Genomic DNA, 16,757 nt, shown 5'->3' with positions numbered 1-16,757 from the left:
CCCAACAAGCTCTGGGCCCCACGGAGCTCCACGTGGCGGCCGGTTCCATCGAGCTGTGCCCCCACCCACCGAGTCGAAAGGCTGACTCCCCAGTGGCTCTCTTTCCGGGAAAGAGACAGTTCTTTTTAATTCACGCCGGGGCCCACCGCAGCAACGGCTACATTTTCTCTGAAGCTCGGAGCTCGAGCCACGTGACAGAGCCCCTCTCCTCTCTTATTTAGCATTTGGCGGGAGCCTGCTGCCACGTGGGGGCCCACCCTCGCCAGTGCCGAATAGTTGACTGGCAAATGCTGACTTTTTACTCCCCCTCGCTGTCCCACAAACTCCAAGGCCAGGGCGGCAGGCACCAGAATCGCCCAATGGAGTGAACGAGCGCGATAGGGCAAAAGCGTCGAATAGTAAAGGCAACAGATAACCCGGGGGACAATTTTGGCAAATCCAAAAACAAAAAAAAAAAGAGAGCGAAAAAATCAGCTACCGTTACTGTTACATCCTAAGAATTGAGCTGGAAAATGTGATGTTAATAGATGATCTTGTCTTTGTGGCGGTCATGCCGGCGAGTGATGGGACGTTGGGTCGGCCGATGACGGGATGTCGGGTCCGACTCGGCAGCCTTCAAGCATGAAAACGACATCGGACATGGTGGGCCGGCCGAGCGGGTCTGGTGTTGTGCAGAGTAGTCCGACCTTCACTCCTAGCAAGAACTCCTCCCACTCGGACGATTCCGGGTCGAGTTCGAGTAGGCCCGGCTCGAGCAGCTCCGTGATTTGGCCCTTCTGGAGCTGTTTCTTGACCCACTTCACTATATCTTCATCTTGTGTGAACATCACAGGCCTCTTCCCAGTCAGCAGCTCGAGCAGTACTATGCCGAAGCTGTAGACATCGGATTCCTTGGTAATTTCCCCAGTAAGTATGGCTTCTGGCGATACATAACCCAGCGTGCCGACTGCAGTAGAAGTGGAGGTTTCAGCGGGGGTCGCAACAGTTAGCCGATCAAGACCGAAATCTGACAGATGGGCTTCGAAATCAGCATCGAAGAGCACATTCTGGGGCTTCACATCCCCGTGAACCATCGAGCAAGAGTGGAGAAATGCTAATCCACGGGCAATCCCCAGGGCAATCAGATGGCGCATTGGCCAATTGAGGACATGGCCGTCTTGGTGGGATGCTTCTTGAAGGAGTGTGGCCAGGTTTCCATTGGGCATATAGTCGTAGACCAGAAGCCTCAAGTCGGGTGCCCCTGCATAGTAGCCACGAAGAACTGTCAAATTTCTGTGCTTCACTTTGCCGAGTGCTTCAGATTCTTTTCTGAACATGTTCTCATCAAGCGATCCATCGGGTAGTCTTCGGATTGAGAGCACCATCCCATCATTGTAGCAGGCCTTGAAAACCAAGCCATACCGTGTCCTGGCTAATACATTCTCTTCGTCAAACTGCCTAGTAGCTTCAATTGTTTCCGCGAGGGTGATTTTGTTGTTGAACATGACAAGCTTCGGAGCTCCATTATCAGTGCTTCCACGTCCTCCGCTTGATCTAGAACTTGCTCTGCCTGGGCTGGTTTTCTTCTCACCGGCTGCCTTTGCTTTCAGCCTCTTGCGCCATCTCAAGAGGCTGTAGATGTAGAAGCAGCAAAATAAGGTTAGGAGGCAAGCTCCAGACGCGATCACAACAATTAGCAGAATCAACCTTTTCCTCCTCTTCCTCTCAGTTGAATCCTGGCACTTCTTTTGGAGGGGCTTACCACACAAGTTTTGATTATTGGCAAATGCTGAAGAACTGTTGAATCGAGAACCAAGCATAGCAGGAATCTCGCCTTCAAGATTATTTCCCGATACGTTGAAACTTGCCAAGCTTGAAATCTGTGTAAAATTGGCAGGGATTTTACCATCGAAGTTGTTGGTGGAGAGATCCAATGTTTTCAGGTTCGATAGCTCTGTCAATGAGTCAGGAATGCTGCCGGAAAGATGGTTCGAGTCCAGAGACAAAGAAGTCAATGACGAGCACTTTGAGATCTCTTTTGGGATTTCTCCGGACAAGTTGTTTCTCCCTAAATCAAGTACCTTCAGACGTGACAACCGAGAGAGATCAGAGGGAATATGGCCAGAAAAAGAATTTGATCTGAGGTCAAAAACTTCAAGGTCAGAGCAGTTTCCTAGCTCCAGGGGGATCAACCCATAAATCCGGTTGCCCGACAATGAGAGAACCACTAGTGACCTAAGGAACCCGAACGTCAAAGGAAGCTGACCAGAAAAGAAATTGGAACGGAGATTCAAGTAACGCAAACCCACCAAACTACTAAACCCTTCAGGAACATCACCAGATAACTTGTTCTCCTGCAGAGCAACGACTTGCAAACTGGGCAAACCTGCAAGCTCAAGAGGCAACTCGCCAGACAAATTCTGCTTGCTCAAATCAAGGGTAGTTAGCTTAAAAAGATTGCCCAAACCAGCTGGTATCGACCCGGAAAGATCATTGTCGCTCATGTTCAAGACCACTAATCTGCTCAAGTTCCCAATATTCGCAGGCACCTGACCTGAGAACTTATTTCCACTCAGGTCCAACGTAGTCAAGTTGCTCATCCCCATCATTTGCTCCGGCAAAGTACCGATAAAGCTGTTGCGCCTTAAATTCAAAGTTTCAAGCCCCGTGAGATTACTGATACTTTCAGGAACCAAACCTGAGAACAGATTACCTCCGAGGGACAAAATTCTCAAACCTCTAAATTCACCTAAAAATCCAGGAACCTCCCCAGTAAGTCTATTCCCTTCGAGATCAAGCACCTGCAAAGAACTACAGTTTTGGATCTCGACAGGAATGGCTCCACTGAAAGAGTTATTCCCCATCCTCAGGTCCTCCAATCTAAACAAATTTCCAATCGCACCCGGAAGAGAACCAGAAAGCAAGTTCCTCGAAAAATCTAATGCAGTCAAAGTGGATACATTGGTTAACCATGAAGGAAACGTGCCTGTTATTAAATTCTCCTGGAGATCCAAAACTTGCAAGACGCCGAAACACGCCATGGTCTTAGGACCAACAATGTCCGTGAGCCCATTAAAGCCGAGTTGAACGATTCTAAGAGACGGCGAATTACCTGACACGTTGCAGAACAGTGAAGCCGGCACTGAACCGGAGAAATTATTACGTGAAAGAGCGACCACCTGGAGCTTCTGGAGGGCGCCAATGGCCGAAGGTATCACTCCACTAAGCGCATTACCCTCGGCGCTCAAATGCACGAGCGAAGAACAATTAGCGATGGCAGAGGGTAAAGTTCCATCCAATAGATTGTAATCGAGCCAGAGATACTCTAACTCCTGAAGCTCGCCGAACAGTGCAGGAATCTCACCGGTGAAGTTGTTATACGAGAGATTGATGAGCTTTAACAGAGACAAGTCGGATAGGCTTCGCGGAATGGTACCGGAGAAGGAGTTGGACGAGAGATCGAGATACCGGATGCTGATAGGGAGGCCGCCGGCTATGTCGCCGGAGAGGCGATTCTGCGCCAGGTTCAGGACGTGAAGATCCGTGAGGTTCGCTATCTCCGTGGGGATGACGCCGGAGAACGAGTTGTACTGCAGGAAGACGGCGGTCAGGCGACTGCATTTGGCGAGGGAGGCGGGGATGGTCCCGTTGAAGGAGTTCGACCTGAGGCTGAGCTTGCTCAGCATCGCGAGGCCGGAAATGCGGTCGGTGAGCCGGCCCGTGAGCTGGAGCCGGGGGAGACGGAGCTCGGTGACCCGGCCGCTGGTGCAGGTGACGCCGCGCCAGTCGCAGGGAGCCGACGGGGTGGACGGATCCCAGCCGTCCAGCGCGCCAAGCGGGTCGTGGAGGCCGAGCTTGAAGGAGGTGAGAGACCCGATTTCGGCGGCAGCCTCGACGCTCCGGGCGGCGCCAGCCAGAGGCGGCGCGGAAAACGCCACCGCGACGAGGAGGAGGAGGACGAGGCCGAGGAGGAGGAGTGAAGAAGCGGCCATAGAGAGACGCTCGGAGAAAGGCAGAGCGAAAAGGGGGGAGGGGGAGGAGGAGGAGGAGGCTAAAGGACGCGTCGCGGAGAGGGAGGCTTCGTCGTCGCCATCGCCATTTCTGAAGCTCGAGAGAGCGAGCGCAACACTGCAGAGAGAGAGAGAGACAGAGACAGGTTTTCACTGCTGTGGGGCTTTTTGTTTTGTTTCTTTTCCACATTTCAAAAGCCCGAAAAGGTTTCCCGGTGGTGGGGCCGGGTCGGGTCAATCCGTATATTTTTATAATATGGGAAAAAACCTCCATATGACGAGATGCGGGCCGAATCATTGAGCCCGGGGTGTCATCTTATCTTTGCCCTTAGTAAGCCATGATTAGCGAATTTAACCGATAATTGACTGGCGCCACTCATTAAATTGATCCTATTTTAGGGGAATTTTGGGGCCGGCTCTATCCGCAAATGGAAGTTAATTTAGGATGCGCATGGTAACACTTCTCGAAGTAGATTTTTACTCCGTAAGTACTTTTGGAGTAGAAATCCGTTTGGTAATATAACTTCGAAGCGAGAATCCGTTTGGTAAAAACTTTTACTTCTAAAAGAAATTTCTACTTTTGAAGTGAAATTTACTTCTAAAGTTATTTTTCCTCCAATTTGAGCTAAAAAAAGTAGCTTATCAACTTAAGATGTACTTCTTGGAAAAAAAAAAAAATACATCACAAATTACTTCTCGCCTCACCTTTTTTTCATTACACCCTCACCCTCTTTTCGATTAGGCGCACTTCCGCCGACTTCCGTCGCCGCCCACCGCCGAACTCCTACATCAACCGCCACCGCCGGCCACCATCCATCTCTGCATGCGACCACAACCGATCGCCGACCATCGCCCGTCGCCGGGCTTGACCCCCGCTTGCCACCCGCCACCCATGATCGCCAACCATCGCCCACTGCCCCCCACCTCTCGCCACCCACCGTGATCGCCAACCACCACCGCCCCAAGTCGCCATCTCCGGTCGCTAGAGTAAAAAGTAAATAATAATTTTTTATTTTAAAAAAGTAAGTAATATTTTTAATAATAAAAATTATTTTTTTAAGAAATTTAAGAAATTTTTCGATGGACGACAATAATTCTTCATAGAAGATTTTCCGTTAATAATGTTTTAGAAGTAGAAATTTTCAACCGTTATCAAATGAATTTCTATAATCGGAAATCAACTTATAAAGCGTAAGTAGAGAAATCAACTTCTGCTTATAAGTAGAAGTAGAAAAATCAACTTTTAATCAGAAGTTGATTTTTGAAGTAGAAGTATTATCATGTACGCCCTTAGTGTTTCATGGACCTCTTCTTGACATGGCTTTTAATACTACTTTGTGTTGACATGGTGATGTTGACGTCCTTTTTTCTATTTTTTCTTTGTTTGGAAAAATGACGTGTTCATGAATTTCTATTTCGCGTAAGATAACCTTTTTTTTCCCCGAATTAAATTAAGACGCGGACGTTTGCGAAAGAAATGCCCAGCTTCTTGATTTGCTTGGAACCGATAAAAGAGCCTTCTCTAGTTGTAGCGTAACCTCTTATGGACAGATGTCTTGGCCGCGGCGACGGGGCTCATCAACTTAGCATTTCGTGGTGCGGGGGACACGAGCGATGCAGGGTAGCTATGCCTCAAACTCTTACATTCTATGACGGGTGTGACGCCCTAATAGCAATGTCCAAAAAATGATTGCTAGCATCGGTTGCCATTTCCCACCCTTTCACTAATGGAAATATATATATATATATATATATATATATATATTATAGCATGGCCGCCCCCTCTCTCTCTTTCTCTCTCATGAATGGAAAGTCAAAACAATTACTTTGTGCAGGAATGTTTCGAAGCGACTATGATTTTCAACTCTTTCGAACCAAAAAAAAAAAAAAACACTCTTGCTTTTTATTTGTTTTTCTTTCATTTTGAAATTATTATCTAAAACCATTTCGTCGGTCTTTTTCCGAAGGAAAGCCCAAAAAAAAAAAAAAAAGAAAGAAAGAGGAATCATATTATCCGAGCAATTTTTTTCCAGCCATTTTGTTCTGTTGCATCCTGTTTGAGATTGGAACATGCAGGATTAAAGAGCCATTTTGTTCTTTTGCTGGGCATTGAAAGAGGTTGCCCCATTCTTCAAACCCCAATTACTAACCCTAATATTCAGTCGTGTGAGAATTTATAATCTCATGCCCCCCAAAAATTCTAATCATAAATAATTTCATGCGTGGATCAAACCCTAATATTCCTCTTCAATCATCATTGACGAGAGGGAAATTAAACCTCTGCTGCTGTTGCCGACATGCTGTCGTTGTCCCTCCTTTTGACTTTCTTAAGGTAATGTTTCGTCGTCTGTTTCTTTCCATTGGTGCTTTTACGCTGTCGTTTGACCGGACGTCGCTTTCTTTCTTCTCCCTTTTTTTTTTTTTAAACAAACCCCAAAATTTTGCAATTCGCTGTATCTTTTACTTCGTGTGATTTGGGTCAAAGATTACTATAAAGGAAGGGGGTGTTGGGTTGAGTACAGGTGAAGGAGAAAATCCCATAAAGAGTGCCATCATTCCACACCCTCCCCTTTTTCGAAAGGTGATCAAGATCAACACTTAGAGCCATGGAGGGAAGCACGGGAACAGTAAAAAGGGGGAATTTGAGTTAGGTTTTTCAATTTCGCAAGACAAAAGATCCTTTGGTGGGAAGGCGAATTCCCGCGGGGGCGGAAATTCGTTCGAGATGCGAAATCGCGGGCCGACTTGACTGGCATGCGAAACCCCCCCTCGTTCTTGACAAAAAAGCAATAACGGAATATGTAAGCGGTTCTAAATTCCTTCCAGGTTCCACCCGGAGCCTTACATGGCTGAATCGATTCCCTCGTTTTTTTTTTTTTTAACTTGGAACCTACCATGTCTCAGGTTTCGAGAACTATCCAAATTCCACAATTCATATTCATACATATAAAAAAATGAAAAAAAAATTAATAAAGTAAAAGTCCTAATCATGAATATCGCCGGAAATGAAAATTCTGACTCATGATTCCAAATTACACACTCATCACCGAACATCATGAAATATCGCAAGATCGCGCGAGTATATAAAAAAAACACGTAAGACTTATTCCAGATTCCACCTCCCGAAACCCGTAACCTACCCATTAAAATCGATTCCCTAATTGTTGTACTCAGGTACCTGTAACCTATCTTGTTTTCACCGGACCGATTCTACCCCGAAACCATGGTTATCCCCAGAAAACAGTCTCAAAAGGAGAATGTAGCACGCTATTCCATTAATTCCAACCTAGTGGTCACACACTGCTTAGCAGGAGTAACTACTGTAAAGGGTAGTCAAGTGAACTAATGAGTTGGTTAACTGTCAAAGCCCAAGACACCTTTGAGAAGGAGAGAGATAAGAATCATAAAAGGAGGTTCAGTGAGAACGTGCCGGGTCTTTAAAAGCCAGAAGAGAAAAAGGTGAAGGGTTTCACTCCATTAGTGAGGTCATGCTGGTGATGCGCCCTTTTCGGCATGCAGTGACAGCTATAGGAATTATTGCTCAGGCGCAGCTGATATGACTCCACACAGATCCTTCTTCCTCTGGCATATTTTCATGTTTAGCTCACATGTGCATGGTTTCTCTCTCCATGTATGGAGCACGCGTTCTCTCCGAACTGGCCCCGGCCCCGGATTCGCAAAGTCGTAATCCGACTTCTCTTTGCCTCGTGTTCTCGGTCGGAGCTCTGTGCATTCGCATCGCGGCGACTGCCCGGAGAGGACAGCACCGGACGGGGCATTGCCCCCACGTCGACGTAGAGGAATCAATTGGAGCCAAACTGGAGGGTGGCAAACTATTGAATTAAACTAAAAAAGCAACACAGAAACATAAACTAAGTAGCACGAACCCAGAATTCTGGGAGAAAGGACAAAAAACCAAAACGAAAAGACGAAAGGAGTATGTCTATCGTGAGGCGAGTTAGTGGGGATGTTTCTGGTTCGATCCAAAGCAAGGCCCACGCAGACAGACCTGAAGTGGGGCATTATTGAGCTTAAAAGAAATCAACAGATCCCCTGTTTTTGTGGGGGAGCATTGACCCAATTAAAGCACAGATAGTTCCAAACTTGAATCATGAATGCTTGCAGATGTAGTTCCGGTGAGACGAGTTTCATTGTCCTCAACTATCGAAGTATCTGAAGTTGTTCGAGCTCTTATCGCGACCTCCTAACTCGTACCCGCATCGAAAATCAACAAGGTTGGAAGCCCGAGATTGCCACGATCCCCCCCTCCGCTTTAGTCGACGCCGGGCGGTGGGAGGAGCCGGGCATCTTCATGAACCTATCAGGGTCACTGAATAAAATGTCGGGCTTGTTCCGGATTTCACACACTCTCTGCCATGTTTGGCTTTCGGAATTCTATAGGACCATATTCAGCATACTGAGCTCGGACATTATCAATTTGGGCAAACCTTCTAAATTGTGTCTAATGTGACGCCAAATATTCCAAACTTATCAAAAACCCCAACTCAGTATCGGTGTGACAAATGTACCCTTCTTCATATTTACATCCAAAATCCTATGTGAAGGCTTACGTGGTCAACGACTAGCGAATGGAGCTGACGTGGATCCGGCGCTAAAGCTAGCGAAGCTGAACAACGTCGTTTTCGGAGGGAACCGAGAATTTACGGATGGAATGTGAAAAGACTTCCATGGGGTCGATGAATTGCTTGTGGCATGGATGAATCTTTGCTTTATCAATCAGTAAATTTACTTTAGCTAAATGATATGTATGGAAAGCTTTGTGCTTCGGACGGGGACGGCGATTCCAATCCGATTCGGGCCAACTTGAGGTGACCCGATTTTTTGGCCCATCTAGGGTTCGGTTCATGCTGAAACTTTCCTGGGTATATCATCCATTTGATTACAAATTGAAGTTCTGGATTTGGTTCCACACGTTTAGACCGTCGGTCCTCACCGAGACAGTTCAATAACTTCAAACAAACCAATTTTGGATTTGGATGTAGCGGGTCGGGTTGATCTGGGGGAACCCGGATTTTCAGGTGACTTCTTGCGAGCGAGCGAGTGTGGTGTTTGAAAATGTTCGGCCCATTGGGCCTATAGCGGCCCGAACTTCGAAGAACTTTGTTCTACTACAAATGATGTGGCACAAGTAGCCCTTCTATCACACGAATTTTGTGTGTGTATTTTTGAGATTATGAGTTTATTCTAGGAAAATAGAAGGAAGTTTTCATTTCCAAATGATGGCAAACAGTTTCCGGCTCATTTTCAGATTTCAGCAAACATCGGAACGTATTGTCATTTTTTTTTTTTTGGAAAATGTTTAACCATTGTCTATAAATGTCAAACTTTTCACGAAACAAATGGAACATGTACATGTGTTTTCTTCTAATTGAGGATGTATTTGTTTCATGAAAAGCTTTATGTTAAAGGAGATGGTTTCGCCGAAAATTCATTTTCTAGAAAAGTAATCGATTTTCCCTTGTTTGGTTGTAAGTATGAATTGAGAGGGAAGTAGTTTGCTGGTGTTTCGATTTTATTTCAAGACATGATTTCCTTAATCATAGATTATGTAATGTTATTGAACTATATAAAGGAGAATATAAATTATAAAATGAAATATGAAGCTACAAATTCACAATTGTTGGCATAGAGAACATCGGGTGAATGATAAAAGATCCACGAATTTCAAATGAAGTGCTTTTAAAACGAAACTATGGAGAAAAAAAGAAGTTGTAAAGTCTAAGTAACTCCAAACATTAACATACATGAAGTTATTCAATTTTTCTTCATTTTTTTCCCTCTGATTTTGAAGCCTATGTTGGAAATAAGTGAAGTGGTAAATACAATCTACTTTGACACTTTAACAAATACTTTTTAATGCTCTTCACTTCAATGACATGAGACAATTAAAAGGTAAAACCATTAATTGTAAGTATCAATTTCTTCTTCTTAACTTTCCTATTTCCTTTCACCGATCTAAAGAGTCGGCCATGACCGACGAGGTTGCCGGCCACGAGACAAGAGAGCATTACGGCCCTTGCCGGCCATGACAAGGACGTCATGGTTCTCCATGTGGCCAATGAGGGCGCCCCAACCTCCACCGGCCATCATCGAGTCCTAGAACCGGCAGAGCGATATAGAAAAAAGAAAAAGATACAAAAATTACAACAATCATCCATGTTATTACCGATTGTGTCACGTAAGACAGCTGCATCCACATAAGCATTTCCTTCCAAACTTGGCGGGAAAAACTTCATCTGCTAAATCCAAAAAAAAATTATAACTAAATTGTTTGTCGTATAATAGGTTTATGACTTTTTGGATCATTATCACTCTATTTCCAGTAGGTCCCCTATATTTTTTTTTTTTTGGTAAGTTTTCTGCTTGCCCCAAATTTTTAATATGCTTTTCAATAGAAATACTGAATTTATAATAAAAGAAAATTGAAATCTTCATCACCAAATTAGATATGCAATTTGGGTGGAAGTCGATCCAGAGGTTCGAGATGAATTAAACTTCTTTAGATGTCTCTTTTTTTTCTTTTCTTTTTTTTTTTTTTTTTTTCGTGTTTTGAATGTCTCCGGTTATGAGTCATTCGTTAATAGAGGGGAAAAAAGGCACTAGAAGTACAATAACTTTCATAAAAATGCTTACTTTGGTGCCAAAACTTCTCGCCAGGTCACTTAAAGTGTCGAACCGGAGAAAAACGACCACTTAATTGCCCCCAACGTCAAATTTCAGCAAAAATCTCACGTGGTTTTTTAAATTATCTTTTGGCTCACACGTGACATTTTTTAAAAAGAAATTGACCTTGCTATGAAGACGAGATCATGAATGGGGGGGGGGGGGACTCTGAACACAAAACTTATGCGATGAAGATGAAGACAAGGCCAACGAGACTCATCGGTTGAATCCACGTCCCTGCGAAATCTCGAGAAGATCTCGAAGACCATGACGTAGCCAATGAACGTTATCCGCGCCTAACGACCCCCGTCCTCGGGCAACCACGGGAAGCTTTACATAATTTAACCCCTAATTTATCAATTTTGGGGGAAAAAAATGGCAAACAACAATCAATTTTTTTTTTATGCCGATTGAAATTGTCCGGTGAGGCCACGTCAATTAATTTATAATAAACCGATGTCACGTCGGATTTTCGACATCACAAATTGAAAATGGCACTTCCGTGGTATTTTTTTTTTTTTTAGCCAAAGTGGCAATGAAGTGATCCGTCGAAAAAATTTGACATTAAATTGAGCACCGTACGAAAGTTATGACACATGTAATATTTTTTTCCTGTGTGCGTGCATCTATGTTATAGGATATGGAGGTTGGTGCGAACCTCGTGTATGTATATACATGGAGATATAATGTTATGGACCTCTCCATCTTCTCATGATATTCTAAAGAGTTTTTAGCTTAAATAGGTCTATGCCTATATGATGTGCTATCACACTATTCATCAATTTTTTCTCTAAAGATTGTTATGTTGTAAGACCTCGTTTATCTCACACTATCGTCATTCATTCGGGAGTGTTCACAATTCATTGTTGGACTTCCCAATGGAAAAATTACCAAAAAAATCTTTAAACTATTGTAATTATGCTAATTCAATATTAAACATTCTTTTTTGTGCCAATTCAGCTTTAAATCTTTTGCATTTGTATCAATTCAGTCCATTCGGTTGGTCAATGCTGGCATGGCATCATCGGCGTTGACGTGGCAAAATTTTAATAATATCTTATTATTTTTCTTTTTCACTTTTCCCTCTTCCCCACTGTGGTCGGCGAGTTGTGGCCGGAGCTCGGCGGCCACCGGGTGAGGGTCGATAAGCCCTTGCTTGGCCTTGCCTATGGCAAGCGAGGCACTACATGCCTTTGCCCTCGCAAGCTACGGCCGTAGGCAAGGGCCACCGAGGGCTTTGCGGCCCTCGCACGGTGGCCGACGAGCTACGACGTCCCTCACCTGTCACAATTCGCCGACCACAAGGGAAAAGGGAGAAAATGAGAAAGAAAAGAAAAAAAGAAAGAATATTCAAACATTATTATAGTTTTGCCATGTCGGCGCCGGTCAATTAAATGAACTAAATTGACATAAATGTAAAAGAAAAAGATTTAGGATTGAATTGACGAAAAAAAAAAGAGAATTTAATACTGAATTGACATAATTACAATAAATTTAAGATTTTTTTGATAATTTTTTCCTTCCCAATTGGCAATGGAGTATTACTAGGAAGGACAACAACTCTTCTCGTATCGTATGTTTTCCATTCCATTCCGCTCGACTCATGCGTAAGTCTAATCCTATATCTTAACAAAGAATCACACAAGGGAGCCTCTAAATAAATTACCCACGAACGGAGCACCGAGCGTAGTCAGATCGGAAATAGAACGAAAGCTTCTGGAAATTCGAGAGGTCGTGCGAGACAACACGAGCCGCGACACGTGGCCAGCCTAACGAGATTGTGGTTCCTTCTGGCGTTCGCCCTCCTTCAGCATGAGCAAAGACAGAATGATCAGACACAAGAGAGGCAAAGGGAAAATGACAATGCTGGGGCCCTGGGGGGGTGTGAGGGAGGAGGGGGAGGGACCCAGACCTGGGTCAGATATGAAACTGGTGGGCGAGAATGCTCCGGAGGCCATTGTCACACCCTCCCCACACTGCCGCCTGAAAGCTTTGTGGCTCAAAACTGCCCCCCCAAACACCACTCTTTGCCACTTAACCAAAGTCTTGATTTTGACGAGTCTTTTTGACGAAAGAAGGAGAGAAAAACTCACACCTGTGAAGGTTGTGACCAACCAAATCATTATAATAATCCCAGCAAGCGTTCTCGTTCTGGAATCTGCTTTTTTGTTGGCCAAACCTCCTCCTCCTCCTCCTCCTCCTCCCCCCCCTTCCCTCCTCCAACTCCATCCAAGGTTGGCTTTCGTCTCTCCATTCCTGGTTTCCCCATTCCCACCCAACAGCCATATAATCCATCATCCCCTTTCAGTCAGTCCATCAAGAGAGTTGAAAGTTCTCTCCTTTTTCTTGGGTTTTCCCCCCCTTTGAGTTGTTGGGTGGGAGCATTCTTCGTTTTCTTGGGTTACTGTTGTTATTGGTTTCCGTTTTCTTCTGGAGAAATGAGAGTGGAGGGTGGTGGTGATAACAGTAGGCATGCGGACCCTTTGTGACGCTTGCGAGAGCGCCGCCGCCGTCGTGTTCTGCGCCGCCGACGAGGCGGCTCTTTGCAGCGCCTGCGACGACAAGGTCTCTCACCCTTTTGTGTTGAATTCTTCTTCTTCTTTTTCTTCTTTTTCTTCTTCTTCTTATGGGCTCTTGAATTGGGTTGATGTATTTAGATGTCCTTTGCCGTCTCTAGGACTGGTGTGGTTTGGCATGTAGAATCGATTTGCAGGCGTTGACTGTTGATAGTTTAAGAGCTTAGAGATGGTAATGGTGGGTGGTTCAGTAAATCCAACGTCTCTCAGACATTGCTGTCGTTTATCTCCAAATGACTTTATCGGTGGATCATACTGGAAGAGTTAATAAGCCCCCCATTGAGTGTGAATTCGTTTGTTCAAGTGCTTGACCGGGATGATCGAGAATCTTGTCTGGTGGGTTCATGGCTGATGGTTAGGGAGTTTCTTCTGACATATGCCTTCGCCAAGCAAACCCCCCCCCCCAAGATGACATCAGTACCCAAGCAAGTATTCACATAAACTGCCTCGTCCACTTGCTTCTTGTAATGCTCCATCAACATGGTGATGGGGGTGGCCCTAGGGTTACATCGGGGCCAGTCTGGCCCAACTGGCTAGGCTGTGAGTTGGATATGGGATCTGTTGCATCCAGACCAAACGCTTCACTGCCAAGCACTCTTCGTGGTTGGAGGTCGAAATAAGCTCATGATTTTGTAGGATGCCTTGGTTTTTCCGCCTCCTGATATTCGGATGTGTTTCTTTGCGCATCCTTTTACCATTATCAGTGCAAGAATCATTGTTGGAGTGAACGTGTGGGCTTAAATAGTTTGACTCTGATCTGGCATCGATCTCTCTCGAAGTTTGATGGAAGAAAGCTTCTTGCTTTGTCCATGCTTTGTACAACTTCTGATTTATGAATTAATCGCTGGTAATGGACCGCAGGTGCACATGTGTAATAAGCTAGCTAGTCGGCATGTCCGGGTTGGCCTTGCGACTCCCAGCGATGTTCCTCGCTGTGACATATGTGAAAATGCACCTGGTACTCTTTCCTTCGAGTTTTGTCGTGTATATGCCCCATTGTTTTCTGCTCAAGACATTCGATCCTATGGCATTCTTATTGAACTGTTTGTATAGCTTTCTTTTATTGTGAGGTAGATGGAACCTCGCTTTGTTTACAATGCGATATGATTGTTCATGTTGGAGGCAAAAGAACGCATGGAAGATACCTTCTACTAAGGCAGAGAGTTGAGGTTGGTCACACATTCTATTGCAAGTATCAGCATCAATCTCTTGTCCGTCTGTTCAGGTTCAAAGTATAATCTTTTCTTGTAGTTTCCGGGGTATAAATCTGCCCACAGTGATGAGCAGGCTTTGCCATTGGTGGATCAAAATGAAAAAAGAGCGCAAAATCAGGGCCTTATAGTGATATCAGATGAGAATCATCAAAATCATAGACCATCCAGTGTTCAGGTGCCTGATGCTGATGCTGATGGGCATGCCAAGATGGATTCAAAAATGATCGATCTGAATATGAAGCCCCATAGAATGCACGATCAAGCTTCCTACAATGAGGTTAGTGAATAATAAGGAATATGCATGTCTCGGTTGTGATATTTGGTTGTGCGTATTGATCTTTGTTAACACTCCTTGTGATTGGCTTTTAACATCTTCCAAGTATGTAACTAGTAACAAAAATGAGAGACACTGGCCTAAATCTGTGATCTGTTGTCTCATGAAGAGTCTGGTCATATAGGTTTTGGTAATAGTTGGAAGATTAGACGTGATACCTATTGTTGGAGCTTTGATGACATTTCTCTGCACATTCGTGTGATGGTTATGTGTTGTTGAATAAATGCGTTTGCAAGAGGACAGTCACAAGCATTGACGCAAGTCATGCAACAGAGGTCTTATGTAAAGCAAGAGGGGGTAGCAGAAGCAGTCAATGGCTCTAACTTGATTTCACTTAAGACTTATTGTGAAGGCAAAATACTAACCTGGGTCCTTGTTTCGCGTATGAACTGACCAGTAAATGACTTCACTAATCTGACTTAAGTGGCAAGTTCATTTTACTTCTCATCTGTGCATTAGATTCATTTTAGGAGAACATCTGGGGCTTTTCCGTAATAATACTTCACATTTTTCAGTCAAGAGATGTCTTTTTGAGGAAAACATCCACGGTACTCTAGTTCTTCATGGACTTGTGTTCTAAAGATCTGAAAATGGTGACAATAGTGAGAAGGACGAATGCTTAACTGATCTTAGTTCTCACTCAAAGGGTGCTAGTTAAATTGTGTGGGCCATTTCAATAAATATCGAGACTTAAACTCTTTCTAGTTCTGACTGAAAAGCTGGCAATATGACTCAAGTTTCCTGTTTTGGAAGCACAAGTTGATACTAACAACTTTAGTCAAATCTTCACTCAATTCTGCCAGTTAAATGTTAATGCGATTCTTGCAAAGTCAGCATATCCCTATACTTAATGTGGGCTACCACTGAGATTTCGTATTCTCTCAGTTTGCCCAGTTGACCCCAAATACATGGAAGAGTCTAGCAGTCAGCGTGACTGCTTGTTTCGATATTGTTATCAGAACTTCTATTTGACTAACATTGTTTTGCTTGTTGTGCTTGGTCCTTCCTTGTTTGCTCATAATTGTCATCATACCTGCTGCAACTTGAAAATATCTCATTGTGAAATGGTGTAGCGGCAACTATTAGATTTCACACTGTCACTGTTCTTGGCCTTTGAGAATTGGTATACGTGATCCCCACACCTGCTTGCAATACCAGAAAAAGAAAGGCTTAAAGACTAGATTTTTCCATTCTTCCGAGATATCACCCCGCTTCCCATGGTTGTCTCTCATATACGATTCCCCGACATTCCTAAGCCACCAAGGATTCTGTTTTGGCAGCAATGACAATAATCATTACCCTGGCGAAGCGGGTTTCGGTGGAAGCTCAAACTACGATGCGGGAAGTGCGATTTACAGCCCGGTCTTATTTACAGGGCTCCTCTCTGTGCCTGATTTTCATCTGCTCCTCCACCTTCCCCTTGGTGAAAGTTCCTGGAGACGGGTGAATCATGTGTTTTTGGACTCAAAGTCATAGTCTCAGTTTGTCTTTTGTCCAGACCAGGAGGTCAATCGTTTCCTCTTTTTGGGAGAACCAAGGGACATTACAAGTCACTGCGGGTAATTGCTTGTAACTTGAAGATTGCCCGTGCCACGCACGGTTGCAACAATCTAATATAAGTGAAGTCATCTTTACTATTTTTATCTATGAAGATGCAACATTTATTACTTTAGTCACATATAATAGAAGCTTGGTAGATAATATATTTCAGAAAGATTCACTTATGCGGCGCTTCTATAGCTTAATAAGCTTGTGTGATTCTTGTGATTCACATCAATTCAATCGGTTATAGGCAACGTGTAACCTTCCATGTGTTCCACCATTTTGTACACTTCGTTATGATTTTAAGACAAATCTCGATCTTTGTTTTTCGATGAGTAAGTTCTAGGACATGCTAACGTGTCCAAATAGGGTATTGACATTGAAGAGAATATCTAGAAAAATATTCTTAGATTTGGTA

At 44.2% G+C, this 16,757-nt stretch overlaps 2 protein-coding genes across 6 annotated transcripts; one reads left to right on the top strand and one right to left on the bottom strand.

The window, feature by feature from the left end:
- Positions 1-291: 291 nt before the first annotated feature.
- LOC115736421 (probable LRR receptor-like serine/threonine-protein kinase At4g36180) lies at positions 292-4,167 on the bottom strand. The gene has a single exon (XM_030668131.2). It carries the CDS (start codon positions 3,969-3,971, stop codon positions 549-551), a length of 3,423 nt encoding a protein of 1,140 aa, XP_030523991.2. The 5' UTR covers positions 3,972-4,167; the 3' UTR covers positions 292-548.
- An 8,519-nt stretch (positions 4,168-12,686) lies between these two features.
- Positions 12,687-16,444, top strand: LOC115736280 (B-box zinc finger protein 18-like). 5 transcript variants are annotated; one of them, XM_030667899.2, is made up of 5 exons: positions 12,687-13,238; positions 14,111-14,207; positions 14,324-14,418; positions 14,501-14,740; positions 16,078-16,444. In XM_030667899.2, the coding sequence occupies exons 1-5, from the start codon at positions 13,146-13,148 to the stop codon at positions 16,081-16,083; spliced, it is 531 nt and encodes a 176-aa protein (XP_030523759.2). In that variant the 5' UTR covers positions 12,687-13,145; the 3' UTR covers positions 16,084-16,444. The 5 variants fall into 5 exon arrangements, with proteins under 5 accessions (XP_030523759.2, XP_030523756.1, XP_048128209.1 ...); XM_048272252.1 differs by having other exon boundaries at positions 12,694-13,238; positions 14,028-14,207; positions 14,303-14,418; XM_048272253.1 differs by having other exon boundaries at positions 12,695-13,255; positions 14,303-14,418.
- The last annotated feature ends 313 nt before the right edge of the window (positions 16,445-16,757 follow it).

This window comes from Rhodamnia argentea, chromosome 11 (genome assembly GCF_020921035.1).
Source record: "Rhodamnia argentea isolate NSW1041297 chromosome 11, ASM2092103v1, whole genome shotgun sequence".
Lineage (NCBI taxonomy): Eukaryota > Viridiplantae > Streptophyta > Magnoliopsida > Myrtales > Myrtaceae > Rhodamnia > Rhodamnia argentea.
Note: the sequence above shows the minus strand (reverse complement) of the source record. Positions and strands in the feature narration are given on the sequence as shown.